The following is a 21,131-nucleotide window of genomic DNA, read 5'->3' on the forward strand; positions in this document are numbered from 1 at the left end:
AACCTGATAGAAGAGAAAGTGGGAAGTACTCTACAACACATAGGCACAGGAGACCACTTCCAACGTAAAACCCCAGCAGCACAGACAATAAGGGCCTCATTGAATAAATGGGACCTCCTGAGACTGAGAAGCTTCTGTAAAGCAAAGGACACTGTCACTAAGACAGAAAGGCAACCCACTGACTGGGAGAAGATCTTCACCAACCCCGCAACTGACAAAGAGAGGTTAAGTTTATGTCACTGAGACTGTGGAGAGCAACGACGCGGGCTTACAGTGTAGAGACAGGGTCTAGAAGAGAACACTGCAGCCCATGAGCATGGCTCCAGGGACACGCGACAAGGTCACCCAACTGCTTGTCTTCTGGCAAGTGGGAACCACTGGGGATTTACAGTGTTGGGAGTTTTTTTTTTTTTTTTTTTTTGCAGGCAGAGTGTGCAGTTTCTTCTTTGTCTTCATCTTAAAAACAGGTTTTCTATCCTTTCTTATTTTTCCTTCTACTTTCTTTTGTTATTTTAATTTTTTGAGACAGGGTCTTACTGTGCAGCCCAGTCTGACCTGAAGCTCACTATGTAGCCCAGGTTGACTTTAAACTCAAAATTCTCCCATCTTTATCTCTTGAATTCTAGGATTACAGGCATATACCACCGTACCTGACTTCTTCCTTCCTCCTCTTTCTGAAAAAGGCTCTTGCTAGTAGCCCAGGATAGTCTCAGATTCATAATCTGCCTTACCTGTGTGCATACCCAAACACTGGCTATGTATAGGGTATAAAGATACCCAACGTGGCTCTCTCTTGCCTACAGTCTGTAGGGAGGGACAACAGAGTCATAATAAGAAGCACTGACTATAGTCAGTCCTGGTGCTGAGTACCAAGCATGCCATTACATTTTCACAAGAACTCCATGTTATCCCATTTTACATATGAAGAAATGAAGGTACAGAGGGGCTGAGTGGTTCTCACCCAGTCAGACTGCAGGTATGTGGCTCCCGTCTCTATCACCTCCACTGCTGACAGACCCTTGAAGGAAGTTTACAGAGCATGTACTAGCTGGGGCTGGGGGATATAGATTAAGAGAGCAACTACTATTCAATGAATCACACTACAGAATAAATGTAACATGGAGAAGAGACCCCAAACCACCCCAGCATCTGCTCCCCCATCCGCCACTCTGCTGGGACAGGTCTTCCATTCTGCAACATCAGCACCTTTGCTTCTGCTCTGTTCTCCAGGGAGAGGAAGCAGTGGGAGAAGCAGACTTCAGCGCTGTGGTGTGGGGTGGAGATGGAGTAAGGGGGCCTCCATCTCTGTCGGACAGGAGGATGAGGGCAGCTGATGAGGCTCACTGGAGTCGGCTGATAGTGCCGCTTACTTGTGAAAGTTTGGATGAAGCTTCAGGCTTAAGGGCCGGGCAGCAGTTTTCCTTATCTGAGGTTTTGTGTTCCACACTTGGTTATTTATAGTATGAAATCAATCTCTTACATTTTAAGTTGCAAACAGCTCTGAGAAGCACGATGAAATCTTGCTCTGCTCTCTCCAGCCTGAACATGAAACATCCCTTTGTCCAGAGTGCCTGTATCACACATGCACCCCCTCTTTAGCCACCGAGAGACATCCCTGTCCAGAGTGCCCATACCACAATGTACCCCCTCTTTAGTCACTGAGAGACAATTTTGTCCAGAGTGCCTATACTGTAATGTACCCCTCTTTAGTCACTGAGAGACATCCCTGTCTGGAGTGCCCATACCACACATGCACCCCCTCTTTAGTCACCAAAAAGTCACCTGAGTTATCAACCGACCTCGGTAGCATCAAAGTGTTGGTTTAAGCACCCCTTAATTTACCTGATTATGGCCCCAAAGTGCAAATTATATCCCAGAAACAGGGTGCTGGCAAATCTGATAAGCCAAAGAAAAGCTGTAAAGTACGTAAGTGGGAAGATGAAAGTTCTTGACTTGATGAGGAAATATATAATTGTCCGCAGAGGTTACTAAGATGTGATGTGGGAGTGTCATATATCAATCTGTTGATTTCATTGGTTAAGCAATAAAGAAACTCCTTGGCCCTGATAGGTTAAAACATAGGTGGGAGGAGTAAACAGAATAGAATGCTGGGAGGAAGAGGAAGTGAGCTCAGACTCGACAGCTCTGCTCTGTGGAACAGAGACGCCATGCCCTGTCTCCTGAGAGATGCCAGATAGCTCTGCTCTCTGAGACACACGCGATGAAGCTCTGACCCAGGATGGACGTAGGCTAGAATCTTCCCGGTAAGCACACCTTGGGGTGCTTACACACATTATGAGAAATGAGATAAATTAATATGTGAGAATTAGCCTAGAAGAGGCTAGATAGAAATGGGCCAAGCAATCTTTAAATGAATACAGTTTGTGTGTTGTTATTTCGGGCATAAGCTTGCAGGCGGCTAGGGTGCTGGGGACGCAGCCCCGCCGCTCATATTACAACAAAGATGTACGTTAAGAACAAGCCCTCAACCACTGGAAGTGTGAAGAAGGGAAAGGGCTAGCTCACTGTCACACTTGCAAACTGCACACACTGAGACCATAACATATGCCATGCACTTAGTGAGAAAAGGCACTGCATTTGTGTGTCCACAGGGCTTAGACCTGTGGTTTCAGGTCTTCATGGGGGTCATGGAAAGAGTTCCCTCCACTCAGTGGGACCAGTGTAGTTGGAAGAAGAAACTAATGGCTTCAGGCTATGCTGAGTGAGCTTTGTAACCCATCTTCTCTGACCATACTGCTCCCCATCAGTGAGTACCTGCTGTATGCAGAATGCCAAGTGCTGAGGACCCCGAAGAGAAAGTCCTAGACCAGTACTCCAGGCTCTAGCCATAGTTCGCACAGTCTTTTCGGTGGGATTTGAACTGAGAAAAACCTTCAAGTCGCACATGTGTAGATGTGTGAGGCTAGGCCAGGCCATTTTACCTAACCAGACATAACGAGTCTAGTCTGTTCCCCTACGTGGTGCTCATTACAGTCATTCAAACTGTCTCAACCTGCTGGTGTACAGTGGATTATGTTGTATATTTAGAAGAATATTACTCTGAAAAACATCAGCCTGGAGGATGGCAACCAGGACACAGTTATTAAACAATTTATAAATACAGCCTCAGAGTATGCGCAAAAGTTCAGAGCCTGGGGCTGGAGAAATGGCTCAGTGGTTAAGAGCACTGCCTGCTCTTCCAAAGGTCCTGAGTTCAATTCCCGGCAACCACATGGTGGCCCACAACCATCTGTAATGAGATCTGATGCCCTCTTCTGGCCTGCAGGCATACATGCAGACAGAATATTGTATACATAATAAATAAAATAAATAAATAAATAAATAAATATTAAAAAAAAAAAGTTCAGAGCCCTGAGGGAGCCACCCTTTCCTGCATTCTTTCTGCCACATGTGATGAGCCTCATGCCATATTCCCACAGTGTGACTGTGGCCCTGTCCCTGTCCCTCCAAGCATATCGTATCACATCTCCAATCTCCTCTCATCTTCCATTTTCTACATCACGGGTAGACTGCCTCTTGTCACTCCAAGTCAACCAGGAAATGACACTGAGTGCAGAGAAAGGACTCACCAGGGACAGACCAGCATCTCCCTTCCAGTTCAAGTTACATTTTGAGAATGTTCCCATTTGTACAACAGTAGCCATGCAGCAGACTTTATTTCATCAAGTTCTGCCTCCTTGTTTCCTTCTGCCTCAGCACTATAAGTCTCGAGTGAAAAAGCAGAGAACACATTCCAGGGGCACAGAACAGGACAGTGAGTGACCAGAGACAGGGGCAGTAACTGCCCCTGAGGGTTCAGGATGAAGATGTAGCCTGTAGGGAGACATCTGCAATCTTAGGTTCATTCTTCCCATGAGCCCTGGGCCCAAGTCCCAGAAAAGCAGTGGGAGGAATGGCAGGTGCCCCTGAACCCTGTGTGACCTCACTCACACCAGTGACCCCATGACCAACCCAGGCAGAGATCTTCTTTATGGGCTGCTGTAGGCAGAGGCTGCTTGTTTGTTCCCTGGCTGCCCAGACCCAAAATAATCACACAGAAACTGTATTAATTAAAACACTGTTTGGCTAGTCACGTAGGTGAATGGCTAGCAAGCTTTTATCTTAAGCTAACCCATCTCTATTAATCTGTGCATGACCACAAGGTTGTGGCCTACTAGCAAGGCTCCTGCAGGCTCCTGTGGGAGTCTGTCTCCTCCATCGGCTACATGGCATCTCCCTGACTCTGCCTACTCTCTCCCAGCAGTTTAGTTTCCCCACCTAGCTCTATTGTGCCCTATCATAGGCCCAAGTAGCTTCATTATTCATTAACCAATAAAAGTAACGCAAATACAGGAGGACTTCCCACATCAGGCTGCACTGATTCAGGGAAGGGAAGGCAGATGAGTAATACCAAAGAGAACCAGAATCAATAACACAGAATATTTACCTTCGAGAACACGCCTAGCACCACTATGGCGCTGCGGATGCTGTGTGTCCTTTAGCCCCCCCACTCCAGGCAAGTGCTCTGGACTAGAGGACACACCCTGGAGTTGCCATTTGCTGTGTGCTCTGTGGAAATCACGTCAGAATAGGGGAAAAGGAGATGAATTCCCAGGCTTTGGGAAATTTGCATTCACTGCTTAGCCATGTAGGCCTTCAGTTTCCTCACTGGGCAAAAGAGGGATAAGAGGTGGTGGCACACGCCTTTAATCCCAGCACTCAGCAGGCAGAGGCAGGTGGATCTCTGTGAGTTCCAAGGCCAGCCTGGTCTACAGAGTGAGTGCCAAGACAGGCTTCAAAACTGCACAGAGAAACCCTGTCTCAAAAACCACAAAAACAAAACAAACAACAACAATAACAACAACAAAGGGATAAGGATAGGACCTGCTGCTGAGGTTGTCATAAGGATGGACAGGAGAGTGGACGGAAACACTCCGGCTCACTGGTTCACATGGATTGTCCTTATGACTGTGGGTGGGAGGCCTGGACACTGTTCACACCACTTGTGGGTCTATCTGTATTTCACCTCCTCCCCTCTCAACATGCACTGGGGTAGAGTGGAAGTCCTTCTGTCTAGTTTTGCCTCCTTCTCAACATAGCTTTTTGAGAAAGTTAAAGCAGCTGGGAGAACTAAATTCTCCTCCTTAATCTACTCCCAGGAGCCTTCCCTCCGAGGTCAGCTGGCTGGCTGCTGAAGCCTTCAGGAGCTCCAAAATACCTCATTTCCCATGCTGCCCTTTCAGGGTCCCATGCTCCCTAGGCAAGGCCACATAGGATGGTGGAATGGCTTAACACAGGACAAGAGGGAGAAAACATTGTACAGAGTTTACAGGGGTGACTTCCAAGTGTGACAGCTCTTGATTCATGGGACAGTGACAGAAAACGCACTCGGGGAATCAGTTTACAACTAACATCCTTACACAGCCCATGGTCACCACCAGAGGTCCAGGCTTGTAGAGGAAGGACTTAAGTCCAGAGGGCTGGAAATGTCTATCCCAGAAGTTATTACTGTTTTTAATTTTCTCTTCTCTCCTCCCTCCCTCCCTCCCTCCCTTCCTCCTTCCTTATTTTCTTTTTAATTTTTTTTTTTTTAAAAGAAAATGGCCACCAGGAAGAGCTCCTCAGGATAGAGGAGCAGAGAGTGATCCAACTCTGGGCTTAGAGTCAGCACAGGAGCTCCAGACACGTTACAGAAGTTCAGCTGCACTGCTTTATTAAGAAAGAAAGAAAAAGAACTTGAGCAGCCAGGCCTTGCGTCAGAAGCTGCTGGTAAGGGAAGAGGAGAACAAAGGGTGGAAGGCCACTCCAGCCTTTACTGCTGGTTTCCAGTCCGATGGCAGCCTTCGGTCCTCTCTGGGTTTTGGAATGGGCCAGTTTTCCTGGAATATGCTTTTATTGAACTCCAAAAGGCTGGATGTTTTCATGCAGATTAATTCATGATTTCAAAGACTCTTTGAAGTTGACAAAACATTCTATTATTTCCAAGAGTTATTACTGCTGAAATACGGGCATAGCCTGGGAGGGTAGTCTGCAATCTTGTTTAGATCCTTTTAAATTTAGAAACTTTACAGTGGCTTAAAAATAGATCCCATTTGTGTGCTTTCTCCTCCTTCATCCCCACTCCAAGAGTTGCTCAGTCATTCTGACCCACCCCAGACAGGAGCCAGAGAAACTCAAGGAGTCTGCTGACCATCACAAATCTTTCTAATGAGTCTTGGGGTGATACTAGTCACAGGAGTATGCAAAGTTGCTCATTACCAGGCAGAGTAAGTTCTAGAAGTAAGGGCAGAGGATGCCACTAAGCCCAGTGAACAGTAGTACATGTGTTCCTGTTGGTGACAAGTGGCTCATGAGAGTAAAAGCTGTCCAGCGGTGCTCTTGAGGATGCCCTGTGACAGCCACCACAGCTGTATGTGTGCTAGGGAAAAATGAAAGGACTCAGGTCCAAGGAGCTCACACTGCACCCCATCAAATGGTCAATGAGGGTTTCCCTGATTGTAGACCATTGTCTCCCTGGCGCTGGGCGGGGCTAACTGTGTGCCAGCATTCCCATACTCAGTCAAGGGGACACTGTGACACTGAGAATGGCCCCTTCTTGGTTACTTACCTTCATGAACATGCTGAATCCAGTTTTAAGGAGATCAGTAAGGCCTGAGGATGTATGTTCAATGTCAACGGGATCTGGCTTCTCAGGATTAAATATTTCCTCCACAACCTGCTTCAACAATGGCTTGTAGGATGCCTGGAAAGACAGAACATTGTGCTATGAGCAAAAGTACTTTTTTTTTTTTTTTCTGTGTCTGGAGACAGTTTCACCTGCATCAAATAAATTAAAGCGAGTTCAGTTTGATACTGAGCAATGGCTGTGATTTTTTGAGTGCAAGGTTATAAAACAACCTTGAGTCTTTAAAAATATTTTCATTAATTCTTTGAAAATTTCATACAATGTATTTTCATCATATTTACTCCAACTCCTCCCTTTAATTTCTTCCAGATCTGCCCTCCTCTCCCTACCTCTCTAATTTTGTGTCCCACACCCTTTTTATTTTTATTAATTTAATATCACAGGGATCCCAACTTGTGTTCATGCAGTTCTCCAGTGCTGCCCTGGCTCTCTGGTCTCTTCTGTAGCCAAATGTCCCTCAGCAGAGCTATAGTCATAGTAGGACTAAATGCTCGATCCTGATTTAAAGTGACGGTTTTATGTAGGAAGTACGGTATAAAGTCTTGTCATTTCATAAACATGAAGATAGTCTCTAGACATTCCTAGACTCATCCCTCTGCCTGGAATGTGAATGTTTATTTGCAATGGCTGTCAACATCCAAGCTAATCCTCCTTCCTCCACAGAGCTCAACTCTATGTATGACTATGTCAGCAGAGGAGCTGAGAAGACAGAAGGAATCTGACTCGGGTCAGGGTGGCACTGGGTCACAGAGCACTGTAGCCATCCCTGAAGATAAAGGTGACACTGGATTACAACACCTCTGTTTTGATGGGTGCTCTGAGCACTTTCCTTTTCTGTGACCTAAATACCCTGCAGGCCGCTATTTAGCTCTGCCTGGAGGCGGCTGCCTTGCTGAATTCTCCTGACTTCTTGCTGGAAAGTGCTTCCTGAATCTCCTTATCCCACAGACTGTGCCACCTTCCTCCAACCCCACCGCTGTCCCACACTCATCTGGCAATGCATCTGGGATGTTCAACACACAGGCACAGTGGCGTCTCCCTCCCCACACGTTCTGATCCATAGTCACCCTAGGAAAGCCAGCTTCGAACAGGACACTACTAGAGGCAGCCTGCCTTGAGCTCTGGGTAGCTCTTTACATGGGGCAAACATGAGGTGCTGTAGCCATGGTTACAGGCATGCAATGTACTGCCCTGTCTCCAGCTTGTTCTTGCTTTTCTAACAGGAATCCTGAGCTATCTTTCTCAATTCTAAGTCCTTAAAATAGCTCAGAAATGAAGCAGTGTGTAGACTAGCAACACCAAGTCTTGCCACACTTTTGGGAGGGCTTGTGTTGGCTCAGTGGAAGATCCAAGTCCCTTGATACTGACTTGGTCAGGGAGACCATTGTACAGAGAAATTTCATGGTTAGCGGTCATGCTGAGTGAGTACTGGGCAGGAACACTGATAAGGCAGGGATAGAGCTATGGGCCAACCTTGCTTATGACTAGAGGAAATCAGATTATAGTTACACCAAGATAAGTTTTCTTTTAAGATTTATTTTATTTACGAGTATGTGCCTTCAGAGGCCAGAGTAGGATGTGTGTGTGATTCCTTGGAGTAAGAGGCATTTGTGAGTTGCCTGACTAAGATGGATTTTTAAAGGCTCAGACTGAACAAAACTTGAAAGTCTGAAATCATATACTTTTGCCTTGGCCAAGGGCTCTCAGGCACTCTCAGGTTGGTTGGAGAGGAAATGGTTCTAATCAAAGCAGAATGTAAATTGGTAGTACCCATCAAAGCTCAAAATGCATCTGACACAGCAATTCTACTCCTAGCAATTCATTTTTCAAGCTATGTTCATGCATGGAAATGCATTCAGAAACCACCATTTATTATCTGAAGGAAGGAATGATTAGAAGCCACTGTTGTGGTCACTGTTCTATTGCTGTAAAGAGACACTATGACCATGACAACTCGTACAAAAAGGTATTCAATTGGGGCTGGCTTTCAGGTTCAGAAGTTTAGATCATTATCATGATGGGGGGCATGTCAGCACATGGTCAGACCTGGTAGCTAAGAGTTCTACATCCAGATCCACAAGAAGCAAGAAGAGAGAGACACTGGTCCTGGTGTGCGTATTTGAACCCTCTCAGCCCACCTCCAGAGACATTTCCTCCAATAGGGCCATACCTCTTCATTCCTGGCATTAGGGAGTAGAGAGGTTACTCCCTAGTGACCAAGCATTTGGATCTATGCACCACTGATTCAATCCCATGCGGGCTGTTCCTATCCAAACCACCACAGGCACTCAAGTGCCGGACAACAGGGAGCTGTCTAATCAGTGAGGAATGCCTATAGCAAGGAGGATTAGGAACACGACAAGGGAGCCTCCGTGGTGACAGACTGGCATGCGAGTGAAAGGTGCCAAGTGAGGGGCACGTGTGCCATGGGCTAGCGGTTACACAAAGTGGGCAGGGAGGACACGGCAGCTTGGAGCTGCTGAATCTGGAGCAAATGTGTGATAGAAACTTCTGTCTCCAGCGGCAACTGAAGGGCGGGTGCTGGCCAGGGATAGAGACAGGTGGAACTCTGGGTTGCGTGCCTTTTGTTTTTCTAAAGCAAACCATCAGTACAAACAGACCCCGTTCTGCTGTTAAAAGTTAAATTACTCAGGCATGAAAATGAGATTGGGGTGAAATACACTCAAATCTGAGTCCTGGGCTCAAGAAGTAGCAAGTATTTGTTCTCTTCTTTCTCCATCTTCCAAATTAATAATTTTACTTATGGATTTGTATAATAATCTAATATAAATTTTAAGTAAAGAAAACAACAGACCTTCAGTTCCATTGACGCTCTTCCTCAAGTAAACGGCATGGAGTGCAAGCCGGCTGATTAGAGCTGGGCTGGCTGCTCCTTCCCCCACCTTCATTCCACCTGGGATCTTGGTCCGCAAAATCATGCCCTACACTTGGGCAGTCTTCCCTACTTCCTTAGCTCATCTTCCTTGGAAATGCCCTCACAAAAACACCCATAGATATGCCGCACTAATGCCCCAAAGCTTACTAAGCCAATCAAGTTGTCTGCCATATTTTTCTTAACCATTAGAGTACCAGACTCAGTTTTCAGTCAGGTACATTATCAACAGACTAAGAGACCATCCTCCAGCTTGCTATATAGCTGGGATAGCTATATTTCCAGTTTCTGGGTAGAGACAGAAGCAGAAGGATCCCATGGGACTTTTAGAAACATGTCTTTCAAAGTGGAATCATGTCCTTGTCTTCGACTTCTCTGGTCTGCTGCATGGAACACAGGGATAGTCCTAAGGCCACAGAGCATTGACAGGAGAAACTGGTTTCTATAGCCAGGGTTGCTATCACCACGACACAGACAGCCTAGCAAGGACCAGCCACTTCACACGAGAAATAAACCTTGGATGTCTAAGTAACTAGTCTCCAGATCACTGCTACTTGCAACTGAGTGAAATGCTGATTCATAGCATGAGGGGAATAAGACAGGAAGGGCCATCCCTTCCTTTGAACAGCTAATAGTTATTTGCTTGCTTGGTTTATATTAAACTGGCTATATAGAACAGCTTCAACCAGGACAACAGAGAAATACATATAGGCTGCACATTAAGAGAGAAAAGAAACTGGGCTGTGGCAGAACCCACGAGGCAGAGGCAGGTAGATCTCTGAGTTTGAGGTCAGCATGGTCTACAGAGAGAGTTCCAGGACAGCCAGACAGAAACCCTGTCTCAAAAACCAGAGAGATAGAGAGGCATACTCAATGACCTATACAAAACAACATGACCTATACGTAAACCACCTAAGGTTGATGCCATCCATAGTGAAGAGCAATGGTTTGGGGAGGGTCAGACCCTGGTCAGGGTGGTTCTGAGCCCAAGCAGAAGCACTGTACTGTGCCCCTCTCTCCAAGCCAGGTTGTACTAGGAGGGATGGGATTGTTCTCAGTACTGTAAAGACCCTAGCATGGATGGGGGATTGGTAGGAAGAACAGAGGGTATAGAGAAAGTATGGACGCTCATAGATGGATGGCTTTCCCCTCTCTCTTCTATCCTGGTCTCCCTTCTGCTCTCCTGTGAGGCTAAGCACTAGCTGTGTCTGCCAGTTGGCCTGGGCTCGCTTGGCGCAAGGATTTGAAGGCACCACCTTCATTCTTGAGTCTTTGTAATTGCCTTGTATTACTGGGAAGCTTAAAAATCTTTCTTATTTATTTATTTTAAAACAAATAAAGCACCATGCCCTTCTCAGCCATGGGCCAGCAGAAGGTGGGCAATTACTTAGAATGTGGAAATAACCATAATTAAAAGTACAAGATCGCTAAGACATCACACAAATCCAGAAGAGCTCTATATACACCTTTCTCTCCGCTCTGACACACTCGTGTGACACGAATCTCTTACACTTTTTTTTTTTTTGGCCACAACCTCTCAGATTCTATTCTCATATGACAATACTCTGTCTCTTTAAGATGTGACACTTGAGCTGTAAGCCCTTTCTCCTATACGCAGCTGTGGAAGGCTGGCCTGTGACACTGGCAGCTACGCTTGTGCTTTGCCAGCTGAGCCTGACTCTGCCATAGGAGTGAAAGAAGGGGCTGGCAAGGCAGCGGAGACCAGCAGGGACCTGCTCCACCTTGGGGCGCTACTAATGCTAATAGCTTTTAGGTTGACTTCCAGACTTTTGTTGTGGATCCAACAAATTACCTTTCCAGTATAAGCCATTTGTAGTGTTCTCCCTTTTTCCCATTTTTATTTATAGCCAAAGCATAGTGAATAATAGAAGTGTTAGTTATTTTAAAAATAAATTTGTAAGCTTTGCCACATAAATAACGGATAGGGAAATTCTCAAATTGTCTATGAAAACAATGGACTAAGAAGAACTAAGGCTTGTGCGGGTGAAGAACCATGATTTTGGGAGAAAGCGGTACTTGTCCTTCACCTGCCTGGAAAGTCCGCTTAAAGTCTCCCAACACTGATGAGAACCTGCCCCTCCCCCAGCCACCAGCCACTCAGGTGACTTCACTCTCTGGACTAAGCAGCTTGGATTGTCGTGGTCCCCTTTGTGAAGCACCATGTGCTTGCTTCTCAGGCCAGGGCCAGCAGAAGGTGACAGGCGGGGCATCTCGGGAGTGCCACCCACATCGTTTTTGAGGTGTCACACAGCGTTACAGGGGGCAGAGCAGCTGTGTGGTCTGCTCTAGCATCAAGCAGGTCCTCACTTGTCATTGACTCTTTGCTCTGTCTCAACCCTCAGGAGCTCTGGGGTGCGGTGGTTCTGTGCTTGGCAATCCTTCAGCTATGTCCCACATGGGAGTGGTTTCAGGACTTCCAGGGCATTGCAGCCCTGTGTTGGAGACTGTGTTTTCAGCTGATGGCAGGTCAAAGAGAAGGGGACAGAATGCACGGAAAGATGTCACAGGCGCGGCACGAGAACGCAGCACTTCCATCCATAACTCACTGACTAGAGTTGTCCACATTTACAGAAAATATGGTCTCGCTTATTCCCAGGAGGAAGAGGAGATGGGGTTCAGAGCACTGTCTTAGCCGTGGACACATTAAGGATGAGATGAAGCAGTAATTTCCCTGTTTCCTCACTTGTCTGTGTGGGCAGAGGATTATTAAACCCTTTGTGCCCTCTGTATAGGAATTTGACTTCTGCTTAACTTTCCAGCTGTTTCCCTGGCAACCTGATAAAGAAAGAATGTCAAACTAGAAGACAGGCAAGACTACTAATGGCAAGAATGACCCCTGCATGGTGCACTGCTGTAGACTGGGGGAACTACAGATATTTGATAGACAGCTAGAATTTGGGGTTTCTCCAAGTCTGACGACGCTTGAATAATAACTGGGAGTGTCCCTTTGGGGAATGCTAGAGCTACAGAGTTGTGGCTGAAAAATCACCTCCTACAGGGTGTGAGGGTTCTGAGCCAAGGGAAACCTCAACACCAAGTCAAACAGTTCCCCCGTCACTGTGTGGACTGCACCACGCCTCATGGTGCTCACAAGGACTGTCCAGGGAAGTAAAATGACCACTGCTTCTCTGACTGTTTTCTGGTTCTGGGCAGGCTGGCACCAGGGTGGCTGTAACCACAGGACTAGCTCTGCTGTTAGTCCCAGAATGCACAATACCCATGTAATGATTAGGGGCTTGTGAAGATGCCTTCATTTATAAAAATATCAGATGGGAAAAAGAACACTGAGGTCAGAATAACATTTTGGCTTGAAATATTGGTATATCTGCCTTTATACCAATTCTGGGGAATAAATATAAACATGCTTATAATGAATATAAATATATAAAATGAAATATATATATATATATATATAATAAAAAGTAAGTATAAAAATTGGGATCAGTTTTCTCCCCAATGGATGATTTCCCCTCTCCCAGCAGGTTATCAATTGGGGTGGGACTTTGTATCTCCTGCAGTATGTTTTCAAGAACAAACTGGGCTTAAAAATATTATACTCAAAGAAAGAATGAGAAACAAAACACTAGTGTGGGTAAACAAAATACTAGTGTGTGTCTCTTGGTAGCTCTGTGTAGAGATAAGGTGTGGCTGTGTCTGGAAGCCGGAGCCTAGCTCCTGCAGAAGGGGACTGGGTACACAGTTTTTCTGACATTAAATATTACCGTCTAACTCCGGTGCCTTAGGGATTAGGTATCTGCTGCCAAGGAGACATGAACTGGTGCCCAGCCTCAACCCAGCAAGGGTTGGCTGCTGACTTTGCTCTGCTGGCTGGTGCTGGGGGAGCTGGAAGTCCTTGGTTCTGCCTCTGAAGAAGCATGCTTCTCTCTTTTCTACACATGACTTCACGCACCAGCACCATAGAAAAACTGGCCTCATGGAGGGTGTCTGGCTTGTTCCCACCCACCACGGCACAGGGAACATCTGTTCTGAAATGCTGGGGGCTCTATGAGACAGTTCCGTGCTTATTTATCTTGCTTTTTGTGAGACTATGATCTTTCTCTCCTTTCATCTTTTTTTAAAGGAAATGGTTTGTTTGAAGATAAAAAAGTGTTTCCATCCATCCATCCATCCATCCATCCATCCATCCATCCATCCATCTTTCCTTATATCCAGAAGCAAACTTTTCCTTAAAACACTAAATGCAGTTTTTTTTTCCAAGTTCAATATGAAGAAATGAAAGCCAAGCTTACTAAAGAATTCCCTTGAATTCACACTCCAGTTAGAAGTGTCTTTGAGACAATGCCAAGCTTCCTGGTCCTTAGTTTAGCTCTGTTTGGTACCAATTATCCCCCCGCCCCCCTGCCCATAAGGAACTGAGCAGGTCTGGGTTTGGGTAGACATTAATACAATTAGGGGAGAGAATAGAGGTTGGCTTAGGATGTGGGCAGCTGTTGGCCAAAGCTGGGGAGTGTTGACAAAAGAGATGGGCCCAATGTCTGCTCAGAGAGCCTTATTTCCCTGGGCATGAGATGAATCAAGCTTCCGTGGGCACCGAGGCCCTAGACTTTCTTATTCAGCTGCCAGGGGCATGGAAGAAGGCCCACAACTGTGCTGCATTGGCTCCAGCACCTCTGTCCTGAAGACTTGTTCAGCAATAATTGTCATCATTCTGGAGCCAGATGACACTTACTGGAAGGCCTATGAGCTCTGTGCCCCGAGACACGGCTAATATCCTCCTGATGAGGCATATGGCACATCAAACTCTGTACCGCAGGGGAAGGAATCTGGGCCACAGGCAGTGAGAAATGGGGGGGGGGGTAATAAAGACCCAGGCCCAGGCACTGGGGGCCGTAGGCTTCCAGTTTATAGGGATAATCCCTAAACCCAACCTTATCATACAAGCAGACCTCAGTAGTAGCTCTCCTCATGGAGGGCCATGGTCCTGTCCTGTGCAGGCTAGTGTTAGTAGTCTGTGGCTGGAGAGCTGGTGTGTCCCTTAGGTGCCAGACAGATAATGTCATAGGACCATGTTGCTTTTAGAGACCCATGAGAAAGGCCTTAGTGTGTTTTGTTGTTGTCCTTGTTTTATTATTATTATTATTATTATTATTATTATTATTATTATTATTATTATTTATTAAAGATTTCTGTCTCTTCCCCGCCACCGCCTCCCTTATCCCTCCCCCAATCAACTCCCCCTCGCTCATCAGCCCGAAGAGCAGACCTTGGACTCCCTGCCCTGTGGGGAATCCAATGACCTCCCACCTCCATCCAGGTCTAGTAAGGTGAACATCTAAACAGCCTAGGCTCCCACAAAGCCAGTATGTGCAGTAGGATCAAAACCCAGTGCCATTGTTCTTGACTTATCCTTGTTTTATTTTTTTTGTTCTTGTTTTGCTTTACTTTGCAAAAAAGGAAAAAAAGAGCTTATAGCTCATTTTTGACCTAAAAATCGTGCCTTTTCTGGGTGGCTTTTTGGGTTTTTTTATATTACTACAAGTACTTACACTGCAAGTACTTTCTCTCATAGAGAAAGATCGGTAAGTCCTGCTTATGCGTCTGGGGCTATCACAGGAGTTGGACTGGCATTAATTCTCCAAATTCTCAGAGCATCTTTGTGAGAGAATGTCCTTCTTCAGAGGAGGAATTGGCCACAGAGAGGTAAAGGTTTGAAAAGAGGCATCGCTGGGCCATGAACCCAGGCACTGGCATCTACCCAGCTGCCTGCCTATCAACCCAGAAGGGGCAAGTGCAAGCAATGCCCACAGGTCCACAGGGAGCAGAAGAGCTGCTTCTGGTCATGGCTATGTTCTTCCCATCAGGACCTTCAACGACAGCCTTCTTGTCCCCATCCCCCCACATCCTGAGTGGAACACTTCTGGATCTCCAGTCCTCCTCTGCCCCTTCCAGTGATTTGATCATTTCTTTTTTTTTTTTAAATATTTATTTATTTATTATGTATACAATATTCTGTCTGTGTGTATGTCTGCAGGCCAGAAGAGGGCACCAGACCTCATTACAGATGATTGTGAGCCACCATGTGGTTGCCGGGAATTGAACTCAGGACCTTTGGAAGAGCAGGCAATGCTCTTAACCACTGAGCCATCTCTCCAGCCCCTTGATCATTTCTTTTATCAATCACGTTCCCCTTCCAAAGAGAGGCACATTGCCTGCACTTTATATATGTGCCACACCTGACCTCGGGGAAGTGGTAAAGATGAAGTCAAAAGTGCTCCAGCGCCAGCAGGGAAATGAGAGCCTCAGAGAGTGAGCATGTGTGCATCCAAGCCAGAAAGAAGGCACGGGAAGGAGCCTGGTGCTGCAGAACTTCAAGACTCAGGGCAGAGAGGCCAGAGCACAGTGCAGGGTGGATGGTGACAGGAACCAGGACAAGATCAGGGTTGGTCCTGTCCTGGGTGTGCTGGCACATCTCAGCTAGGTTCTGTGAGGTGATAACATGTTCCTGGTGGAAAGCACACATTTTCCCTAAAGCTAGGGACCAAAGACCAAACTGGAAGAAGCAACGGATAGAAATCTGCGTAATGTGGCTCGCACCTTCCTGCTGCTGTAAAAAATACCTGAGGGAAGCCAACCCACGGGAGGGAAACGTGAGTTTGGCACACAGTTTCTGAGGGCGGTGGCTGTTGTCTGGCTAGTGGGGAGGTGGCTCATTATGCCAGATGTGTGTGGTGGCAGAGATGCTTACTTTCTGGTGGCCAGGAAGTGGGGGTGGGGTGGGGGCGCATGGCTTTGATGTATCTTTCATGGGCACTCTCCTAATGACTGCTTCCTTCAGTGAGACATCATCCCCTAAAGCTTTCACCTCGCAGTAGCACCAGCAGGAGAGGACCAATCTACAGCACAAGTGCATTTAGGGCCACTGACGGCCAAACCATAAACCCGGCCAAGTACTATCTTTAGGGCCAGCACGGTTTGCCTCGGGCTCCAGTCTATACACCTTCCCACTTACCTAACTTGTATTCCGGTACCGCCTCTGACCTAAGTCACACTATGCGTCACACTGAAGATACACCCCACAAATGTTTGGTGAGCACCCCCCATGCATAAGCTGCCTCTAGACCCCAAGGATGTGACCATGGACCAAACACATCAGAATCTCTTGTTCTCATGGCACCCACAGCTGTCGCTATAAAATTCTTTAACAACTTGGAAAACCAAAAACTGATGAAATGGTCGGTATTCCTGTCTAAAGGGTTTGTTTCAGGTAAAGAAAGGAGGATATTGTCTCAGAGAGGTGAAGGGACTTGCCCAATGTCACACAATGTCTCGCCCTCCAGTCTCTTCCTACAATCCCACAAATCTGTTTATTTCATTTCCCTCAAAACTTTTAAAGATATACTAAACATAAACTTCTATATACTCTTTATCCTACGTTATAGCTTTTACAAAATTAGAACAATGTTCCACAGAGAGAGCCATGTTTTTCCCCCAAGAAGAAGAGGCTGAGGAAAGAATTCAAAGGCAGCTGCATGCAGCAACCTGCCTGTTGAACTTATTTCTCTTTCTACTGCCATGGCGCATTTCACTCCGTTACATGACGAATAATGTCATCTTCACAGTGTGCACACAGGACCCATGTGTCCCCAGTTGTCACTCGCCAGTGCTGGGGAGTTCTACTGCACATGCTGATGTAATTGGCTTAATATGAGGGCAAGTGCATGCAACATTGGAAAACTGCATTCCTGGACGTCATGACTGCAGGACAGAGCCCCGAGGCCTGGAGAAATGACAACAGTGATGATGTGGGGACAGACAGTGTCCTTATCATACCCATGATTCATAGCTGATGTGTGTTTATGTCAAGGTGGCCAAATTAGTGCCCAGTGATGGTCATAAAATGGAAAAGACCTCATTTTGTTTTTTTGGTTTTTTTTTTTTTTTGTGGTTTATTTTCTCTGCCAACTATTGTAGCCATTTCCCTTCTGACATTCTCTGAATTAGAGGTTTTTTTTTTTTATCATATATCATCAGCCTCAGCATGTCTTTTGGACCTGGTCCACAACACAGTATCTAGAATTGATGATTCTTTTTGAACTGATAAATTACATATTTGGTTATCTGAGTGACACGTTCTATATTCTGTGGTGCTGATGTGCCCAGATTTTTTTTTTTTTTTTTTTGGATAGGAAATTCTGCAAGTGCCAAACTCTGTGGTCTTGATATCTTGGTGGGTGATTTCGGATGGCTCTCAGCACCTTTAGTCAATACTTTAAGAACTTCACTGAGAACCAAGGTACATAGAATGCTGGCTACAAAGACTGCCACCTGCCGTGGCTGCTAAGTGTATGTGGCAATGCACTCCCTTTTGAAACTCAGGCCAATGCTTCTCTGGTCTCCATGCGGTGGAAAGCAAGGGAGAGACCAAGGCCAGGGGTGCTCAAGTGTCAGCTACTGTAGGAACACACAGGAGTCAACACTGAGATTCTGCTGGGTTGTCATGGGACGACAGCTTACCTCTACACGCACTTAAACAGCCACCACCCTGAGACGCACTCCTCATGGCCACAGTCTCCTACTGTGACACATGGAACTCACCAATGGTAAGAAGATTTCATCGAGACATCGTGGGAAGCAGAGGAGAAGATTCCCACAGCTATACCCAGTGATCTTTCCCATCAGAAACACTTGTTCTTCCATGGAAGCATGTGTTTCCCACCAGGATCCTTACATCTGACTCCTGGGCTCCAGAGCACTGGGCATCTTGACTCCATGTACTTCCCTTGGGAATTCCTGCATGGTCTCCCACTCAGGGCTTTGCAGAGTCCTCCCTACCCCCCAATCTTGGATTGTCACACATCTTTCTACTCAATGGTCAGTCAAAACATTCTTTGTAGGTTCTCCTTAGAACTTTGTAGGTTCCCCTTAGAAAGCTGCAGGGCATTTTACTAACAACTGTCCCCTGTCCTGTCCACAGTCAGTTAAACCCTTGCTTTCCTCTGATTGCTATAATACTGATGAGCTGCTGGAGCTAGGGAACTGAAACCATGTGAAGCCAGTCCCTTGTTTGGAACCAACAACAGCGGGACCCAGAGGAAAGGCCTTGCCTCAGGCTACCGTCTACAGTGGAGACAGACCCACGGCTATAAACAGGCATGATTTCCAATCCAGTTTTCACCACTTACATTAAGTCTAGGGCACAAATGAGTTGAGAGGCTTTCAGACTTAGTGGAGCCCCAAAGGGTCCATTAAAAGGGGACTCGGGAGTCTATCTAGAAGGATGGGCTGAGGGGAACCTTCCCTGTGGCCATGGCCTCTGTGTCCTAAAACACAGCTGCAAGACAGGTACTGAGATCACGAACACTCACCTGATGGGTATGATTTCCAGGAACATACACAGACTTAAACTGTTTCATGAGAGTCCTAGCTCTGGCAATCTCCTGGAGAGACGTGAAGACATCATTCACAGCATTTTGGGATTTGGGAAATGTCAGGTTAATTGCAGAGTCACAGCCTGAAACAGTCCAGAGATATTTTCGTAAGTGAGCAAATCCTTAAATTAAGTTTGCCTCATGACATTGAGCCCAATATAACAGTCTGGAATGCCTTCAACCCTCATTTGCTCTTGCTGTTCACGAACATGAATAATGAGACACGATGAGCGTGAACACTTTTGACAGAAGAGGGCTTCGGAATCGCCTGGCACCACAGCCACTGGCCTCAGTCACTGCAGAGGCTTCACGGAGGACAGGCTCCCGAGGGGCTTGGATTCCCAGACACTGGGAGCCAAGAGGAACACAAGGAAAATGGACGAGAGTGCTGTGATGAAGCCTTTGTCTGGACGCCACTGACGGTTTCCAGAAGCAAGATGGAGAAAGGTGACAGGGCCACGCCAAGAGTGGAACTAGCTGGGACGGGTACGCGCAAAGTGGTTGAATGTGCTAAACCAGGTGCCGGACCATTTAAAGGGGAGCAGCCTAAGCTAATAAAAATGCAAAGGCGGCAATCACACTCGCTGATGACTACTCTGCTGTTATGTATCCACTCAGGAAGAGAAACAATCAAGGATAAGAGAGAAGTTAACAAAACGAGATACCCTGAGAACATTCATCTTCAATTCACAGATACACCAGATGGGTCAACTCATCACCTCTCATGTGACCCCTGAGGTCACAAGTACAATTTCTCCCCTTTAGAACATAAGGACATTGAGATGCAGGTTTAGGTTCTCCTGTGACTAGGCACTGCCATGGCCTTGCTATGTCCACTCAGTCATCCAGGCCCGTGTGCTCTGCTGTCCAGCTGAACATGTGCCTGCCCATCTCACCCCAACAGGGAACCCTAAATCTGTCAGCACACACTCTTGATTCTTCCCCTTGAATCCACCAGCCTGCCTTCAGACCCTACGGATTCACTGACAGGACATTCCATATAAACAGACCATAGAATACCCAGCTTTTTGCAGTTGACTTCCTGTATCTGCCTTGTTTTCAGGGCTCATTCAGGCTGCGGTACACACCACCACTTCATTGCTTCTTTTTACTGCACGGTTACAGTGCAGTCAACGGTATCAGTGCACGACATTCCATGTGTCTGCACAGTATCCGGAACACCCACAGTAGGAAACTTTTAGAGAGAAAATAGTTTCTCTGTTGGCAGGCCCTTGGGAAGTCTCTGTGTCTCAGTTAACATGCTAATGCTGGTAGTTCTGCACGGACAAGCTTTGGTGTGGACATACACATTCATTTCTCCCACGTGCACGCACTGGCAGCTCTGTGTTAACCGTCTGAAGAATGCCAGATCCACAGTGCCCCAAATGACACACTACTTGACACTCCCACCAATACTCTTAAGAGGGTTTCAGTTTCTCTACATCTTTGTCAACTTTTACTGATATCTATTTTCTTGACCATAGCTATGCAAATGCCTGTGAAATAAGGAGATACTTGTCAATTTTGATAATCAAGGAAATTGTTTTGGGAAGGAAGAGGTGGAGTCAACTAAGCTTAAACTAACAGAGGATGCATCTGGCATACACAGACGCATCCAGAGGACCCCGGCTGCCCCCATACAGAGAGGTGGTATGTGCGTGGATGAGCCCATACTCTTCATTAGTATGTGACACTGTGTGGAGTAACTCTTACGGGTAGGCAAAGTTTCCTGGTTTCCACAAATGTCTGACTTGTTGTTTAAAAAACAAATTGAACTATGGCATAGTGGTTTGAATGAGAAATGTCCCCCATATGCTCAGGCATTTGGACCCTTGGTCCTCCGTTAGTGGCACTGCTTGGGGGAGAGATGGGACTTTCAGGGTAGAGCCTTGCTGGAGGAAGCATGTCACTGGGGCGGGGAGCTGTCTTGATAAAGTGTGGTCAGCTAGCTCCCATTCCTGCCACCATGCCTGCCTGCTGTCAAACGCTTCCTGCCATTACCGACTCTATATCCCTTTGTAACCAGAAGCCAAAACAAACCCCTTCCTCCCTGAGTTGATTTCGGTCATGGTATTTTGTCACAGCACAGACAAGTAATACATATAGTTTTACTGGTGTTGTTATATTAAAACACTAGAGGCTG

General features: G+C 46.5%; 1 protein-coding gene across 1 annotated transcript in view; it reads right to left on the reverse strand.

The window, feature by feature from the left end:
• Scfd2 (sec1 family domain containing 2) overlaps positions 1–21,131 on the reverse strand; it is a 314,706-nt gene that overhangs the window by 14,955 nt on the left and 278,620 nt on the right. Inside the window, exons 6-7 of the mRNA XM_050149856.1 lie at positions 18,926–19,071; positions 6,608–6,742 (exon numbers count right to left, since the gene is read on the reverse strand). Of these exons, the coding sequence (XP_050005813.1) occupies positions 6,608–6,742; positions 18,926–19,071 (281 nt within the window). The remainder of the gene's footprint in view (positions 1–6,607; positions 6,743–18,925; positions 19,072–21,131) is intronic.

The sequence above is a fragment of the Alexandromys fortis genome, unplaced genomic scaffold, assembly GCF_014885135.2.
Source record: "Alexandromys fortis isolate MF-2015 unplaced genomic scaffold, M_Fortis_MF-2015_v1.1 scaffold_0, whole genome shotgun sequence".
Taxonomy (NCBI): domain Eukaryota; kingdom Metazoa; phylum Chordata; class Mammalia; order Rodentia; family Cricetidae; genus Alexandromys; species Alexandromys fortis.